General features: G+C 32.2%; 1 protein-coding gene across 1 annotated transcript in view; it reads right to left on the bottom strand.

The window, feature by feature from the left end:
• Positions 1-17,733, bottom strand: part of LOC116777190 (uncharacterized) — a 34,020-nt gene extending 16,287 nt beyond the window's left edge. Inside the window, exons 1-9 of the mRNA XM_061526548.1 lie at positions 17,701-17,733; positions 17,147-17,304; positions 11,924-12,073; positions 10,532-10,673; positions 9,841-10,038; positions 6,916-7,023; positions 6,354-6,494; positions 5,404-5,556; positions 4,783-4,913 (exon numbers count right to left, since the gene is read on the bottom strand). Coding sequence (XP_061382532.1) covers positions 4,783-4,913; positions 5,404-5,556; positions 6,354-6,494; positions 6,916-7,023; positions 9,841-10,038; positions 10,532-10,673; positions 11,924-12,073; positions 17,147-17,304; positions 17,701-17,733 — 1,214 coding nt within the window. The remainder of the gene's footprint in view (positions 1-4,782; positions 4,914-5,403; positions 5,557-6,353; positions 6,495-6,915; positions 7,024-9,840; positions 10,039-10,531; positions 10,674-11,923; positions 12,074-17,146; positions 17,305-17,700) is intronic.
• Positions 17,734-19,388: the final 1,655 nt, after the last annotated feature.

Genomic DNA, 19,388 nt, shown 5'->3' with positions numbered 1-19,388 from the left:
ATCAAAATGGCTGTTTCCCTCCGTTATCAAACAATAGCTCATTAACAGTGCTTGTGTTGAAACTCGGTTCTTATGATAATTTATTAAAATCAAGAAATTATGAGAGTTACTTTGAGATTATTTACATCATCAAATGTGCATAAAATTCAATGTGTAATCTTAAAATAAAACTTACCTCATAGAGAAAAATTTTATCGAAAAACCTAAAGAGAATTAATTTGTTTAAGCCAACATGAGCACTGTACTGTATATGTATAACTTTTGTTGTGGGATGCAGTCATTTTGATAGTCACTTCAATGAGAACAAACACGTTTTATAGAAACGATCAACGATTGGTCAGATCATGTCAGAATATTAAGGTTTTCTCTACATAATATATAATATATACATGATATATATTGCGAATATTTATATAAAACAAACGTGGGATGTTACATCGTGATGAATATTTTAAGTGTTACGAAATTGAGTTTTTCATTGGACCCTAAAGCGTTGTATGTCGAATATCTCGTAAACGAGGTTTGCCCTTCGCTTCGCTATTCACTGATTGGGTTAATGGAAATAAAAACAAGGAGGAAATATATAGAGGTTTCATTAAACTGCACGTATATTATATTATATATTCAGATATTAGAGTTATTTTGTGCTAATTGAACAATGTTATCAGAATGATTTGCTATAATAATATGTTATACACAAATCATATGGTACTTAAAACAGTCGCAATGCTTAATCTAAATATACAATAAACGATTCATGAAAAGATTTTACTAACATTTTTTTTGGTAATAAATAGCAAAAATATTATATCAGTGAAAGGTAAGAGCTGTTGCTAACTAAAAGAAAAAACGTCGCTCATTTATAGTCAACCTTTTGGGTTAAGGTTGGTTAAATGTGAACACTTGAATTTTATCGATAACTTTTTAAATACATAGTTTGTATTTCATTATAATATAATAATTTTTATAACATTTAGAGTCTAACTGTTGAATAAATTAATTCTATTCATACATATAGATTTAGGATTTCAAATAATACTTATGAAGAGACCTTCGTCAATAAGGACTGTTGTGAATATTTTTTTTTATAAAGTCATAGAAACAAGTCCTGTAAATGTGAATACTTCGAGATAGTTTTATAATTTATCGACTTTCAGTCTCTTTGAAAAAAAAAACTAGCCACTTGACAGAAAAAAAATTATAAAAAAAAGATTAAAGATAGATATGAATGAAAATATTTGAACGCAAAAATGGATCCAGGGTAAATGACATCAGATGAAAAAGTTTTTAAAATCTCCAGTTATGTTGTGTGTAGTATAATACAAATGAAAATTTAAAGCAAAAAATAATATATTATAGGAAAATCTTCGTGTTGTCTGTGTGACTGTTGTGTGATGTTGGTTTTGAACAACATCGACGCTTCGGAGACCATAAAGTAAGTGTCATAAAAATAGTTATACTTTATAGCTCTTAGTATGTGTCCTTAAAAAAGTTGTCATTGAAGTATTTTCTGTTGTAAAAATAAAGTTTATTACATCTGAGTAAGAACCACAATATGTATGTCCCAGCTTCAAGAACATTCGCCTAACAAATATTATTAAAATTATATCATTTAGAGAATGTGTCATTAGATTGGTTTTTAATATTTTTTAAAAATAATCATTCGTTATCTTGTATGAGTTTTATGTCTGACTTAATGTTTATGTAAAAAATATAATACGTTTGAGAAGTCTCTTTGCACCGTTGTTAGAGTGACGCTTGAAATATTATCAATCAATACGAGTGAGATTATTCAGAAAACTTACGATTGGAACGGTTCTCGTTCAAGAGCTTCACGTGTTTATAGCTATCAAGGGAATGTGGTTTGTTTCTTAAGATTTTTTAAGAAGCAGTAAAAATGAAGAAATACGATCCCATCGGTGGTAAAAATTTAAATCGGTGACCAGATTTATATATACGTATACAAAAGGTGGAGAGTTTCATTCTCTTCTGCTCAATTTTTAGTGCAGCTTTATGCATCGGGACTGTATTACTTTGAAAGACACTGACAGCATCATATTTTATAAACAGCGCAATATCCAGACTTATCCTAACTTAATAAGGTAAGTGACGTTGAGGTTGCTTCGACAGTATTGTTTATTATAGAATATTTGAGTAGCTCCTTACCCGGGCTTTCGATTTTGCAATATCTCGAAGACAATACTGACAGAGCCTTATATAAAATCTATTGTTATTGAACCACACCGAGCTGCATAAATTGAATATTTTTTTATTGGTAATATTTTTTTTGTTTATCTTTACACTAGCACAAAAACCGGAAAGCTAATCATTATTAAGTTTATATCGCCATAAAGCAGAAGTGGACTTCTTATGTCATTTTCAGATATTTTATGAGTTAACGTCCCTCACATAAATCAGCGACACAAGCTTGGACTTTATCAAGGTCTGGAAATATTCGGCTCCGAAAATAGACATGTAATATTGCTGTGTTTGTGCCTTTTAATTTGAGCAGATTTGAAAGTCTGCAAAGATTTTTACGACCTAATTTAAAGGGTTGGTGAATGACGAACAATATTAAAACTATCCAATTCCTTTAGTGAGATAGCTTCATTGGTGAAGTAACTGGAATTAGACATTCGAGAGATTGAAGATTTGAGTCCAGATCGAATGTTTCTGTTATTAATTTTTTTTTTATAGTATTAACGTCTCTGTTTGTTTTTGTTACTACTTCTGACAACACTTTCTTAAATGTTATCTGACAGAAACGTGAACCGTTTCAAAAAATACGTAGTAACCCTTTTATTGCCCAGCGATAGCAAGACTAACTAACGATGATTTTACCAAAAACTTTGTAAGTTGTTTATTTATTAATTGACTTTTAGCAGTTTCTTCGAGCAATAACTGTTTTAACTTTTGTTAGGAAAATCTATTCTCTGTATATTTTATATTTAAGTGTGAAATACGAGGAAGTTATTGCATTTCTATAATCCTTTCATCCTCAAAATAACAAAACAAATCACACGTTTTTGTTATTATACATACTGTGTAATACTACACTAGTAGAAAAAAAGAGGTAGCACATCAAAGTGTACACAGATATTAAATATAAGCTGCTATTCAGGTCTGGTGAGACTCGTGTGTCTCTGAAACCATGTTATGTGATATCCTTAGTAATAATAATATATAAGGTGGAGTGGAGATGATTGAATTAGTTCCAAACGACAAAGCACTTACGATACGATGTATTGAATTCAGCTTAGCTTTAATTTTGAAATGACTCGAGCATAAAATGTATTAATCCTTATTTTATATTCCTCATATGTTCATTTATTATGTGACAGACGTTACTTTATTTGTAACGTAACAAACGTTATATATATCACATGAAATTATTTTTTTTTGCGCTTCCGTTTGGTATCAATAACAAATAGTCTGATGAGTGGACAAAACTAGAGCATACAACATTAATCAAGCAGTTATTCCATTTATAATATTAATAATGATATTTATTACACTATATATAAAATTTAATTTAATAAGTAATAGATTAACGTGGTGTGGGCATTGGGCGTATTGTATGAATGTCATGTAACGAGAAGAATGTTAGATATGAATGTGGAGGTAGACATAAGAAAGGATGGAGGGATTAGATGGATGAGACGAGTAAAGGGTAAACCGTTGAGGTGGCTGGTAGGCGAGAAGGGAAAGAAGAACATAGTGTGTCCCATAGAAGAACATAGTGAACCCCACATAAAGTGGGACCAGGGCAGGTGTAAGGAGAAGCAGATAAAATATAAATAAATTTCAGCAAGATGATCTGACCAATCGCCGTGTAACGTACCCCCGATTGGATTTGAATTGGAGAAGCCTAGACTTCAGCCCTCGTCGCGGCAAAAATTTGGGAGCTCCTTGCGGGCTAACAACAATTTTATGTTAGTCGTTTTGAAAATAAAAAGTAAGCATTTATTGGAGAAAATATAAATAATAAATGATACACCAAGAAATTATTCCATTAATAGTATTCAAATACAGTAAGTATTTTTACTGTTAAGTATATTTTCTTATAACTAAAATGCACAAATCATATGTGCTCACTATACTTTTTCACATTATCAATACACTAATCATAATAAAATATCTACTTGAAATTAGTATCGCAAATTAAAATAGAATACAAGTTAATTCTTTATAATATTTTTCTGCAAACTATATAACGTTTATAAATTATATTTGTTTGTTAGTAATTATCGTAATTTTAATAAAAACAAACTATTTCGAGATCAATTAATATTTAAAAGCGTAAAGGGTTACATTTACTTAATATCATCAAACAGGATTATAATATGCGCACCAAATTTTAATCTGATTCCGCCATTTTGATTCTGAACTCAGAAATACCAAATCGATTCTGCTAAAAGGGGATTGCTTGTGTACATTTTTAACATGTCCCCAACACGGGTAACATAATCCGTGTAACATTTATGGACCGTTTTAATGTATTAGAATCATTTTGAATGTCAATATTAGGCTCGACTTTATATTAGCCCCGGGAAGTAAGCTTACAACAAGTTTTCATCGACACACTAGACACGGAGCGTCATAAGTTTTTTATTCCTAACCTAAGTTTATGGCATCATGGGCGAGTATTAATGAATGAATAACTACGTACGCTCCGTTTGTAGTGTAACGAAATACACGAGTGGTAAAGCTACATTTTGCTGTCAATAATTTTCTTGTTGGTGTATATTAAATTACGTCTTATGACGCTAACAGTTTACTCACTCAGAGTTTGTCTCTGGTGTCGGCAAATCTCCAATCGTAGTGAGAGTTAGTGTTGACCAATATAATGAGCCCAGATATTTTCTTGTGAGCGTCGCGTAGTCACCTGGTCGATATGGGTAAGCCCAATCACCCTACAAAATATAATATGCTTAGGTAATCTCTTAGCAAACATACATTACAATATAACCTCGACAGTAATTGGGTATTAAAAGAGATTTTTTCATACATTTAAAAACTATTTAATGATAGAAATATATAATGCCAAGTCTCATTTATAATCAATGCCAGTATCATTACGAACCGGTATGCTAATCCGTACATTGATTTTTACAGATATGACATTTGTTTATAACCTTGTTGTTATTTGTTTTATGTCTCTAGTTAATTATCTTTGTGCGCAGATAAAGTTTGAATTATCGTCTTCAGTACTTAAAACGTTTTGTGGTTGTCTTATGGAATTGAGAAGTAAGAATTGAACATTATCTTTCATTTGAATGTTCGGATTATTACTAAGCTACGTAACAATATGCTACAGAAACTAATGAGTGATACTGAATAATAATCAAATTAATTCTTCTTATTTTAAATTGGTTAGTGTTAAGTTACATGTATTTTGCTCACTTGGAAACCTTCAGCTTCGGAGAGTAAGAAGTAGAAGCATCCGAACCAATGCGCCAGGATCAGGAGTATGTGGATTAGGTTGATGACACGCCAGAAGTTCGGGTAAACAGTTCGTGACTCCACCATGTAGTAACAGCTAATAGCTCGGTACACCTAACGTTTATGTGTTAAGCCTTAATTATATGTTAAGCTGAACGTATGAAGCTTTGAACATCAAGCGTCGCATTAGCCTCGACTCTATGAAAGTGTTCTTGTATAATATGTGTCTCATTAAAACTGGCTTATTAGATTTATACCATATAAACAATTAATAATTTTTAATATGACTTTCATCTCGACCTCTTAAGAATGTCATTTTACGTGACAGTGTTTATCTGTGATTTGTGTTTGTGCTTTTTATTGTCACACAGACTCTAGTTTTCTTATACAATTCTTTATTTCGTTATATTTAATATATATATATTTATCACTTCTTAGAATACACGTAATTTTTCACGATCATTATTGTATTTTGTTGAACCGTTATGTAGATCTTCTTCTAGTTTGTATTCAACGACCCTTGACACTTCTCAAGATAATGACATCTTGTCTGATCGTGATCATGGTTGGTCCAAAGTAACCGAAACGTCGGGAGTATGTAGTTTTTAAATTAATAAAATGCGCGTAGTAGTCCGAAAAATGTTGGTTCCATTTAAACTTCTCAAGATGTTGTATTTATTGATTTGTCGGTTCCATCACCGTCAAGACTGGTTTTACTATTTCAGGATTCAGGAACATCGTTATATTCATCAAATATAAAAAATAACTAAATAACTGGAATATTTAATTCTAAATTTTGTCTTGAATACATTTTCAAATAAGGACGTAATTATATGAAGTGCGTGTGAGTGTGCGTGTGCGTGTGCGTGTGTGTGAAATGTTTGTAAGTGTGTGCAGTACGTTGCGCTCACCTTTAAGAACCTGGGGAACCTGACTATAGGGTTGGTGCCAATCTTCAGTTGTAACAGATCCAGGGGTGTCAGAGCTCCGATGTCCAGAAGGAATGAACGAGATGAGAGATAATGTTTCACAAGCTTTTTAGAATCGTAAACCTGTAGAAACACAAATATCATAGGTTTCTGATTCTCACAGACTGGTATTCAGTAGTAAAAGTTGGCCAAAAATATTTTATACCTTTAATGCCTGTCTAAATTGTTTTATTTCATTTTCAGTTTAGAAGAGGTGGGAAAGCCATACGTGATATTTACAAGAATTTAATCGTTTTCTTTTGCAGCGTTTATGTTGCTGGGATACTCAATGCACTACTTGTTATTACAATATTTATATAACCTTACGAACAAACGATCTTTTACGTTGAAATCTTTAAAGTGTTTTAAAGCAGTTCTAAAATGCACACGTCACTTTGGTTAAGGTTACGGGAACGTGTTTAGGGAGACCGAATCATCAAAAAACACTGATATGTAAAGCATAAAGGAGAAACCAAATTAAAATCAATTTTAAAATATAAATTACCATTAATCCTTGTTCCAAATATCCTGTCCTTAGCTGAACGACCAAATCAAGTGCGAAGGCCAAATCGCCGATAGCATCACAGGTCACCCAGAAGTAGTGGCAGAGAATCTGAACAAAAGAGAAAATTTCACAGATCCACTTTAAGACCATCCTTCTAGAAGATTTTATGTATTATCTGGCTTTAATACGAACTGTTATATGTATTTTTTAATATACCTCTATTGATAATAGTCTCAAAGCGATCGTAGCTTTGAAAGCCATTTATTGGTGGATTAATTTTTCGCAGTTTATATAATTACTCATAGAGGAAAACATCAGTTAACAAAAGCTTACTTTACGACTCATTTACGAATATACGGATATTAGATAGTAAAAATCTCATTCGTAAGTAAATCCATTAATTAACTTAATTCCATCCGTCCAAATAAAATCATTTCAAATTCACCGTATTCAATTATATAAAACTGCGTAGCTGTTCTACGATTTTATGTTTATCCGCTACGAACGCTACGACGGTTATAGTAGCAAATAAAGTCTACGACTTATTTGATCGCACGAAATTCGTTTCGGTTCTAAATTGTTTTAATGTTAACAAAGAGGTTTAACATAGGAACCTCTTTGGTTCGTTTGATTAATTAATTTTATGACTTTTAACATAAAGAGTAAAGGCTGTCAGAAGTTTGCCGTGATGTAAATTAAGCCATTGTATACTGTTAGTACATTATTAATTAATGTGTTATTGTGTAGCTTGTGAATGTGCGTATAGTTTATGTAGTAGGGTTCAATGACTTGGGTAATGTTGTCTGTAAGCGAAATCTAATAAGGCAATCAGATTAGCACTCGTCCTTGGGACAGCTAGTAATGGAACCGGTCAGCTTATTCATTCCATGGGGACCTCATTATGTAAAACCTCAGTGTTTTCGCTCATTAAGTATACTTCAAGGCAATCATCATTGCTAATTTAAATTTTTATTTTATTAGAAGTTTCGTATCACTCTCGCATAAGCAAACAAATTTTCTATTATAACATTAATTTCTTCATACAGTTTGTTTTTAAACCTCATCTCTTTCTGATTATTTTTTTTCATATGTTCTATAGTGTTACCTATATAATTAGTACTACAGTTGACGTCGTTCCCAACCATTTTATAACATTAGAAAATAGAAGAAATCTGGAGAGATTATAACAGTATAACAGTTATATAGAAATATCTATAAATGTTAAATAGTTTAAAGATGTTTTATTTAAGAGTTGGTTTTGAACAGTCGTTGTTTTATTAAATAAGTATAGTGGGTAGTATGTACTTTTATCGTGCCCCTGTTGTATGGTTGAGAGGGATTTCTGTCAGTTAATTGGTGTGATTACTTGCAGAGGAGTGCTGTGAGGTTTCAAAGGCTCTGATAAACTTCTGTATTTATTTCGTGAAGAAATATATTTTGCAGAGAATTATTCCATAATAACAGTTACATGGTTTATTCATAGTTATAAGGTTATAACTCTTATATACAAGATTTTTTAAAATTATATATACATACATCTCTTGATATTATCAAATTGAGAATTTATTATGTTGAAATTTTTGGATTTTCATTTGTCAAATAAATGTTATAGTGTATATTGTCTTGTGATTTTATATATTGTAACAAATATAATCTCAGCGTACAAGGTTATGTGGTGCATAAGATATATCTGTATTGAATTAGTTTTAGAAGTTTTTTCATTTAATTGTACGTAATTTCTAACAAGGCTGCGATGGGCGCATCAAAGCCGACGACTCCATACCGCTGTGAATTCAAGCGCGTCTTGAAACGACCGGTCGTCAAACGCTTAAACGCTCTGCTAGCCAATCAAGCAATGTTAAAATAGTTTTTATTTCGTGTCCTCTTTAAGAACAGGAACAGTTTACGGCGTGTCATTAAAGTAATCAAACCGGTCATATAACACGCATTGAAAATTCGTGACTAAGCAACTACATGTATACAAAAATAATCCGCGTGGTTTGTCCGGAAAATATCAGTTTCATTAAAATGAATAAAACTGGCGGAAATCTTAGATCTCACGACATGTTAATGGTTGATCGCGAAATACACAAGTGCTATATTTTTTCACTACCAACATATTTTTTAACCTAAATTATATCAATGTTTTACGTAGTTTTCATCCACCGTACTTTTTCTTTAATAATCCTCGCCATTTAGTTTAAAAATGGTCTTATTTTAAGGAGCGCAAAAAATTATTCGGGTGATCAAATCAAGAAATATATGATATCAATACTTTAAACAGTGACATTTATGTAATTTACCATTGTTAGAAAAATACAAATTAATATGGCACTTGAACAATACTGACAGAACTAGGTCACAAGTATACATACATACGTACATACATACATACATACATACAAACGTATATTTTAAAAGGTCTAGGTCACGGGAGATCGTTTTCTCTCAACATTTTCTTTACTGTTTCAGGCAGGCCTGTGAGAACTCTTTGTAAGACAAAACGTACTCTGAGTGATTTATTTTACTACTCTTAAGGAAGACGTTCCTATTACCTTTTAAAGAGAGTTCTAATGTTAAGGCTATGTGCTAAAAAGCAATTATCTTGGCTTGTATTACTAGATAAATTGTGTTGCGATTAAATTAGTTTTACGTACTTTAAGGTCAACTTTAACAAGGTTGACGATGGTATCGATTAATTATATTATTGAAAGAGTTCCAGAGATCAAGGTTTTCTGTTTCTATTGTGTGAGCAAGGTTACAACGAGATGGCGAGGGAGCTAATGGCCTGTCGGGAAGGCATTCTCTACGTATTAGCTTTCCCTGATTCACATAAAAGAAAGAGTAGCTCCGAGTCGACATCAATATCTTATCCATGTTATTTATTTTTCTAATATAATGTAATAATAATTCCATTTATCTGACCTGTAATTCCGGGAAGCTTTGTCGGACTATCAGCGTCCACAGGTTGTAAAGGACACAGATTGTAATGACCCACAGCCAGTAGAAGTAAAAGTTTTCATCGGGATTGACGACGGTGCGGGGCACGCGTACTTTGCGGCGTCTCTGTCGATGAGAGGCTCTGTTTTCACCAGTCGCACCTTCAGATCCGGTGTCTTCAACCTAAATCGAACATTGACTTATTGATTTAAACTTAAAAGAAATAATATTGTAATAAGAGAGGATCAGTATCGATATGTCAGATTTAAATTCAAAAATGATACAATCTAATTACCACTTTAATATTTGTATGCTAGAGTTCAAGAAACAATAGCTGAAAGTAAACTAATAATAAATTTCAAACAAGTTAGTTAAAGTAATAAAATATATTTTGTCGATAATAATTATATTGAAAGTTAATAATTGGTGACGGCCTCGTTGAGCCGCTTCAGGTTATTTTTTATTTCAACATAATTATGTTTACACAATTAATTTCTTGTGATTTTCAATTCATTGTGATCTTTATTTAATTTTAATAGACATGGTTTTATAATCAGCGGATAAAGCACTTGATGTGTGTATATATGTAGAGGGAGACAAAAGAGCTAGCTCATGAAGTAACACTTGAAGTTGCTGGTGTCTTATTATTTAGTGAAATAAATAGTGGGAATCTCACAGTTTCCTGGGCCTCTGGTATTTGTCGAGTGGAAAATCTCTTTAGAAATGAATCCTCTCTCTTCAGTGGCGGCTTCTTCTGTATCGCAGAACTCAGTTGGACCGTTGTCCTCAACTTCATCCATCTTTGATTAGATTTAGTTCTGTGTTTCAAATTACTGTGTCATAAAAATATAGGAACTGAGATATCTGTGGCTAGTGTCAAACAATTTTTAGGGGGTTAGGCGCCCCAAGTAACGTTCACAATAAGGTGATAAGTGAGAGAAATGCGTGGTCAGATTTGAGTAGATATATCAGAAATTAAAAGTGAGTATATTGTTTTAGCTAACAATCCCTACTCATAATTGGATGCAAACATTCTGGTTCAAATTTAATGATGTTTTGCAAGAAGACGAATGAAATAATATGCTTCCAATTACAAGGAGATAATCCTCACTCCGTGGGTTAAGAATGGTGAAGTAGGAAAGAGTGTCGTGAATTGTACGAAAGAATGCCCTTTGCTAAAATCATAATCAATGCACATCATACAACTGATTAACATAGAATTTGTTACAATAAGCGATCAACAAAAACAAAGAGTTCTATTACTCGTTTGATTTAATTTATTCTAGGTAGGAGTGTTGTCGATAATGCCTTGAAAAGCGAAATAAATTCAAACATTCCCGTGGGACGGTTCTATTTTTAAAAAACCTTTCTATGTAACCATGCCAGCCTCGAGGGACTTATTGTATGTGTGCGCTGAAACATGTTCCAAACGATCGTAACCCATTTCATCACTATATTTAAGTGTTTTGTTTCAAAGCTTTATGTGCAAGCAATCAAATAATCGAATGGAACAAATGAAATTCTTCCGAACATACATCTAATGAGTGTTTTTTTTTTTTTTCGTGTGTTGCATTAGTATGTGTAAATCTGCGTGAATCATATTGCTGTTACATATACGAAATTAGTTAACGTGCAGAAAATAAACATATATTCTACCATAATCATCATGCGGCATTGCAATAAAAAAAAGTCGGTCTCGTTTGTTGCATATTTTTAAGTCTGTAGAAACAGAGAGCTCCTATGTTTTGCGAAAATAGACTAAGGCTAACATATCTAAACTGAATCTAAGAACAGGATCACTAAGACTTAAAACTATCATGAAACCATACCACCCGGATGCAAAAATAATACACCAATAGATATTGAACTTCCCAAGAGCTAGTATAGAAAAGATTTGTTGACAGTAAAACTAGTGTAGACACAATAGTCACAGTAAGAGCACAATAACCATAAGTAAAGAATCATTCCTGAAACCTAGACACAGATTAATAGCATTATTTGGAAATATAACAAACAATACAAAAGACAACGATGCGGCGACGCTTTACCGTCGTCCTTCACATCCAACCTCTTTATTTTCCTTAGAGCCTGGTAGTAAGCCATGACAGCTTGGATGTGTCTCCACTTATGGCTTCGTTTGTCAGAGTCTGATTCCGGTCTCTCACTGTCCTGCACGGACTTTTGAGAGCTTGACGAGCTCGATGCAATGATCGGCCGCCTATAAAGGGATGGTTGTGTTACACGACACGACAGTGTTAGTGTGCCCTGATCCATATACCCTTCTACACGGACGAACAAAATTACACGTGAAAATACGACTAGAATAATGGTCTGTTTGATGTGATATCTATTGTCCAAACGTAGCTGTCTAAATTGATTAGGACGTGATGTGAAATTTTGTTCGGTGCGTGAGAAACTGAGTTATAATTCGGAGGCTCCACAGAAATAAAATTAACATGCACAATACAATGTAGCCTCTAATCGCCGGAGCAGCGAGTGAGGCGTAGCGGAGACATCTAGCAGGAGCTGTGCACTGGTGTTCTAATTTTATTAAATCTATGCATCATGACCATTTAGTCCTGTGTGACAGAGCACCAATTACGTAATTTTCAATTGATGTCACCGGCAGAGTACGGCCTTGAAGTATCATGAGTAAAGCTTCGCAAACATAACTAAAAAATAATATTAGTTACGTTAAAAAATTGTCATCTTATGATACTTTAAACTCGCAATAATAAATGCCAAAACTTTATCGACATTGACGTGCTTATCTAAAGCATTTTAAGCAACTGTTGCCATCTCGTAGGCACTTACATATCGTCGGGGCGATTAGTCGTGCATGTCGGTAACTTGTTCAAGAACCTACATAGAAAAGTATGAATAAAATTACCTTCCAAACTTTATGATTAAATTTTAGGTAACGGAACACTTGTTACTAATATTTATATGTGTTTTAACAATTCTATACTTAATATATAATAAGTGACTAAGTACTTACTTATATTTAAGTATATCTAAGTACACGCTAGTTTAAAATATATTTTGTATAAATGAGCCAGTGAGATTTAGTCTCAGTCGTAGTGAGATTAATTTTAAGCTTGTTATACAAAATAACTTAATTAAGATACATATTTTAACAAAATATATTACAGTTTTTTTGTCTGTGAGTAACGTTCAGGTTATGGTACAAAGTTTGAAAAAACATCGGCCTCGGTATAATTTGCATCTAAGAATGTTACTAGCTTAATTACTTACAAAACAACTGTGATATTATAAATGCGAAGTATTCTATGTTGTTATTATATGATAAACATTTTTTAATCGCGGAGCTGTCCTGCGGGATTTGAAGAAAATCTTTGGGTTCGACTTCTTACAAAATATCCTAATAATTCTAATAATTAAAAATAACTAGTAATATAATTGAAAATAAAGTTATTTTCTTAGCATATTTTAAATTTATTAACTTTTATCTTATAAGAAACACGACAGTTTTACTATGTTGTCAAATTCATTCGAGATTATTCTGTAATTCTTTTTTTAAAAACGCGTTTATTATACAAAATGAGAATTCCATATCACCTTACTGAAAGTCTATAATCTAGTCAGCTTATAGTGACTGTAATATTTTTAATGATTCACATATATAAATTATTGATAGTATTAGCTTCGAACATGGGCTATAACGAAACACTATAAAATAAAAGGAGTAGCGGAAGAGCGAAGGGCATCAACTGCTCTCGAGATTTTTACGATCAATGGGACTTTAACGGCTCTAATTAATAGAATGAACTATTCCGTATCAAAAGTTAAGTATAAACTTACTGTTACATCAGTTATAATGACTAATAACTAATTGTTTTATCTGTAAAATAATTGATTCTCCACGTTGGGTTTGAATTGCAAATTATAAAGAAATCGTCATTGTAGCAAAGTCGATTTACCTAGACAAAGATTTTAAATATTCTAGACAAAGATTTCAAACAGTCGAGAAGTTTTATTGTTTAGACGTCTCTTGGAAAATCGAAGCAAGTTTTCATGGTTAAACACAAGTTTCGTATTGTTCATCATTGTGCGAAGGGCTTCCAATGACGGAACGGGGACGGCGCATAACAATGCTGTTTGCCGATTGGCTCGTTAACCTAACCTACAATTTTTCTTTCCGTATGTCAATGTCAAACGATATGAACACAGACAATATGAAAGTCGATGGACTTTCATTAATATCTTATGAAAATTAGGTGAGATTTGAAAGACTGAACACATTTGTCAATATTGTCACAAATCGTTCTTTATCTATGGAGTCTCTATATGTGAAGTTATTCGTCTTTAGACATAAAAACAACAAATAAAAATCAATGATAGTAATTGGACCCACTTCTATGTACTTAATTTTATTGTCCTAAATAAATTCTTTAGTGGTTCTAGCAAGGAGTAGTTCCAAGAAGAAGGAGAATTATTAATTCCTCTAAACTTCGTAAGCTAGAATCTGGAACAGACATAAAAAATGTATTCTGTTTGAAATATCTTCGTATTCTTCACCCAAACAATATGATTGACAGATTTTGATTTAGTTAATAATGAAACCTGCTGTATCTTTATTTTCAGAAGAATTATTATTATAGGCAATTTAAAAAAAAATGTAATTGACGATTGGTATTTCGTTTAAAAATATTAAGACGACAGGAAGAGTTGATTTAATTTATTACCAGCCAGATAAGTTTTATAGTTGGGATTACTTCAACAATCTTCATCTTGATACTGTCATCTCGTGTGCCCTGATCACGGATGCGCTAAAGGAACCGAAACGTCTGGATCATGTAGATATAAAAAAAAAACGCGCAGTATCAGAAAACCTTAGTTTTATTGAAATTAGTACACGCGACGATCTTAGATGTCATTTTGCTTCAGCAAGTATGATTTATACGTTATACTTAAAGTATTATAGTTTAGATATTTCCGACTTCTATAACAAGTCAAGGAAAATGTTAGTTCGTTTTTAAGCAATGATTCTTTGAGATCAGCAATTGAAATATACGAGTATATACTTGGAAGTCCTAATATATTTTATATTTTAATTGATTTTTTAATATTTGTTGTATGTTAAATATCAAAGAAATTGTTATTTTTCTTGCTAAGTTTGACTTGGAATTTTTTGTCACTAACAATCTCATATTTGGATTAAGACTCAAATAAAAATATTTAACGAAAAATCTATAAAAACAGCCAGGATTCGAAGCTGAAACCCACCTCGGGAATACCAAAAATAAGCAAATCAGATTAAAATACCATTCTCATGGAAATATTCCGGTTGCCATTTCAATCGTTCTCCGTAGGCGTGGAAATTAAACAACTGATTTAGATATGACTGTCATTGTTATTGTAATGACGAACATCCGACCGCGGATTAGAGCGTAACATCGATTGTGTTCAATAATCTCTTTGCCCCTTCAAAAACAGATAATTTATCAACTAATACAGATCAGTTACGGTCATAGAGAGCGCTGTGAGTGCGCCGGAAACTTCACTTCATTTTATGAACATTAACTTTTTGATATGTTTATGAAATTGCGTATGAGTTAGTACTATAATTGATATAAAATCCGATATTTATAGTGCTGCTAGTTGTTCTATGGACGCTGTATATATTCACTTAGATTAAAGAACTGAATAGATTTTTTAAAGGAATGTAATTTTGTTGTACTATTGAGCAATAATATAAGTATGTACGTTTAACAAGATCAGTAATAGTTTTGTCACATCATTTCATAAATTATTTCTCCTATACTTTGTCTATGACTTTGGAATCGATTAATTTCTGTTCACATATTCTGATATGGTCGTCACTTGATTCCAAACAAGCTATAACTATGTGCCGCAATCCCGCAGGAACTGTGGATGTTTTCAAAAATATCTATATCTTTTTAGATATATTATTATAAGGCTTAATTAATATCCACTGAGTGTTTTTCACGTGAAACAATAACACATCTACAAAATTCTGCAGAGAATGTTTCGCATTTATAATATTATAACGACACAAGTGACTACTTCAATTGCTGCGATAGCTTCAACGGAACGCAATAAGTTAAATCATATTTTGACGTCGGTCCATTCGACTCAGTCCAAGTAAAGTGATGAAAAGTCTTCACGACAGTTATTAAGAATTTTTGTAAGAAAATCTAAATGTCGTTCCACATAAACCAATTCCATTTATAAATGAAATCCATTTTGTTATAGGTATAGCAGTTCAAATTAGAACATGTATGTTTTTGTCAAAAAAAAACCCCGTATTTTAGTGTAAAATTAGTCGAAATATTTTGGTTTAGACGAAATGTCCTAAATCATTATAATACTTAAGCCATTTATGGCACAAACATTTCCTTAAGTAACACTTCGCACACACATTTTCATATACATAGAACACATACAAACTTTTACATTGCAACACAATTTTGTTTTTATTTTTATCGAGATCAAAACACAATATTAGGAATTATTATCAATATCGGTACAAAAATTTTTCGTTATCATTGAAAATTTAAATCTAATTTCAGAATTTCATCCATGTAGCTAAGTAGCCACGATATGAAGTATCCGTAGCTAAGATGAAGGCAAATATTCGATTAGGAATTATTAGAGCTAGATATGTCTGCATGTGCGCATATAGCTACCAGTAAGTATGTCTATCATGCCATGCATTTATATACAAAATATGCTGTTTAATTGTCGATAAATATGCCATACTGGTGATTATTATTACGTGTTATTACAAGTTATTTTAATTCCATTCCAAATGTGGTATTTCATGAATAAATGTATGAATTAATTTTGATTTTCACGATGTCGGCTCAGTTTGCTTTGTTGTAATATTTCGTGTATACAGAATTAAAATACTTACATTATATATATCAATGATTGTGACGACATTTTATTTTGTCACATTCTTGTATCAAATTGATCTCCAAAGCATTTTTTGTTTACAAATAAGTAATTTATATTATTTAGACAGGTGATAATTATTAAAAATAAAATAACTATCTTTACACAACTCATCCGTGATACACATAGTCATATAAATTTATTCCAGGACTGCAATAGATCTCTACGATTTATATTAACAATAAAACACAAGAGTCCCGATAATATCATAAACACATGTATGAAAAAATCGTCAATTAAGAGATGTTTTCACAGCACATTAATTAATTTTAATATTATTATACAATTGCTATAATCTGAATATTTGGTTTGATTATAAATAGTGATTTTAGTGATGGATGTAGCGGCTCACCTCTGTCTAGGGCTTTTACTCTCGTTGCTGGCGTTGTTGCTGGAGTCATCGTCGTCCTCCCTGGAGGTCGCCACTGATAAACCCCTAGAAGATCCAGGGTTTACCTCGCTCCCCTCATTCTCTTCTCCCTCAGATGCCCTCGTGGTGCCCTCTTCAGCCTGCAACAATGAAGTAACATTATTAATCTTCTCATTCTAATACATAACAATTATTTCTTAAACATCCTAGTAATTTGCCCAATAGCATTTTAAAGTTACTCCATAGCAAATATTATTTTAAGTTATCGGAAAACTTGAGATTGTTTTAGTTCTATTACTAATCTTATTAAATTACTTTTCTGTAATATATGGATAGATCAGACATTTTACTGACACTCTGGTAATGTGTATTGAAAGAGGATCTGTCTAAGTAGTAACATTATCACCAGAGTATTTTCTGTGTCGCTGATTCATAAAACCTCTTAAACTACCATGAATGAACTACTGAAAGTGTTTGGATTAACTTATCTGTAGTCGACACAGGGGCTTTCAAATCTCGCAAATTCTTCAACTCACCTGAATTCTTATAAGAGGGATTCTTTCTTCCATATTCTTTGAAAACATTTTATTTGACCAAAATTTATTTTTTCGGTACTTAATCCTGTACATAGTGTACTCTTACTATTTTTGTAAAATTTACAGGCATTTACAGTTTCGCAGTTAAAACGTCAAACATTGAACTCTTAAGACAATACTTCGTTTTACCAAGAGCTGATAAGTCTTATCTTAGTATCAGAAGTTGCTTTCGTTTTATTGGGCAGAAACCATCTTGACAGACGGTCTATTCTTTAATAACTAGCATAGCTTCACATGGGTAACCGGACTAAGTTCTGGTGGATTATAGCCAGGAATGGGAAGTAAAATGTAAATCTGTTAGGAGTTTAGGAGAACTCTAGGCACCGACTGCTTCATACATTTCTGTTCTAAACGCTACTTTAAACTAATCTTCTATGAGAGGCGCTATCAGGGTCAAGCCATCCGATATGAGTTACTACCTACAATGATTTATACGATGCTGACTGAATGAAGTTACTCGAAAACCTATACTTTTTTTGCGGACGATGCTGTGACGAAATGACAAAACTAGTTGAGGGACAGGAGCTTTGTTTTGATGTCTTGTCTGATATATAATAGAATAGATTGTTGCTATGATATATGTACAAATGAAGAGTCTAAATGTATGTTCCGTATTCCAAAAATGAATTCAAAAATGTGCGGCGATAAATTTGTAAATTTTAGAAAGAGCAAATATTTCCAGCAGCGGACCGGGAGCTTCGTTTACAAACGTGATCCAATTAGACGTCACGTTGTTTGAAGTGACGGAGCCATCAACAGACAGGATTTAGAACAGGATTTACGTCATTTAGATGTTTCTCATCTCTTATTAAAACTTTCTGTTTGCTTATTATTAATTTATACATAATAATTTAGCTTAGATTAATCTCATATCATTCCAGCTAAGTATTTTTTTCTTATTTAAAATTGAGGGTTAAGGAGATCTTTCAATGGCTTTATTAGTCTTTGTTATAGCGTTTATGTTTCTTAGAAATGATTTTATTGTATGTATTAAGAACATTAATGAAGTTGTTTTCGAGTACACATTGTTTTCGCAAAAAATAGGTTTCATTCATATAAAAGTTTTATTCCAGACTATTGTGCAATACCATAAAAGAATTTTTTCGGACACTTATTTCTTATAATTACTGTCACATTAGTGCTTCGATGATGTCCTATAGATATGCATATATTATATTGCAACCATATAAATTTGCCAACATTTACAATGGTCTACAATTTCATAAGGTGCTGTCATTTTAGACCAAAAATACAGTGAAACAAGTGAACAAGAGTTTTATTCCGCAGACCTTTAGCGGTCATTAAGGATTGTAGCATAAGCCGTGTTGCAAACATTCGGTAATACTTTGATGGGGATCAATGAAATCGTATAAACTCGTTGGACCGATTTAAATGTTTCGTATTGCGAATGTTTAATCGTTTTTGTCCTGTCATTTTGATCAATATGTTACGTTCTTAAACGCACTTGCCAAATAAGATAACTTGTCAAACATAAGACTAATATTATGTGATGTGAGTGATGGTCTTGTCGTTGGATGGAGCTAAGTTCTTTACTTTTCTACGCTAACTCATAAATTGATTTTTTGATAACTATAAAGGATGTGTATTTGTGGCTAGAATTAAGCAAA

Source organism: Danaus plexippus, chromosome Z (assembly GCF_018135715.1).
Source record: "Danaus plexippus chromosome Z, MEX_DaPlex, whole genome shotgun sequence".
NCBI classification, from domain to species: domain Eukaryota; kingdom Metazoa; phylum Arthropoda; class Insecta; order Lepidoptera; family Nymphalidae; genus Danaus; species Danaus plexippus.
This window is presented reverse-complemented; position numbering and strand designations above follow the sequence as displayed.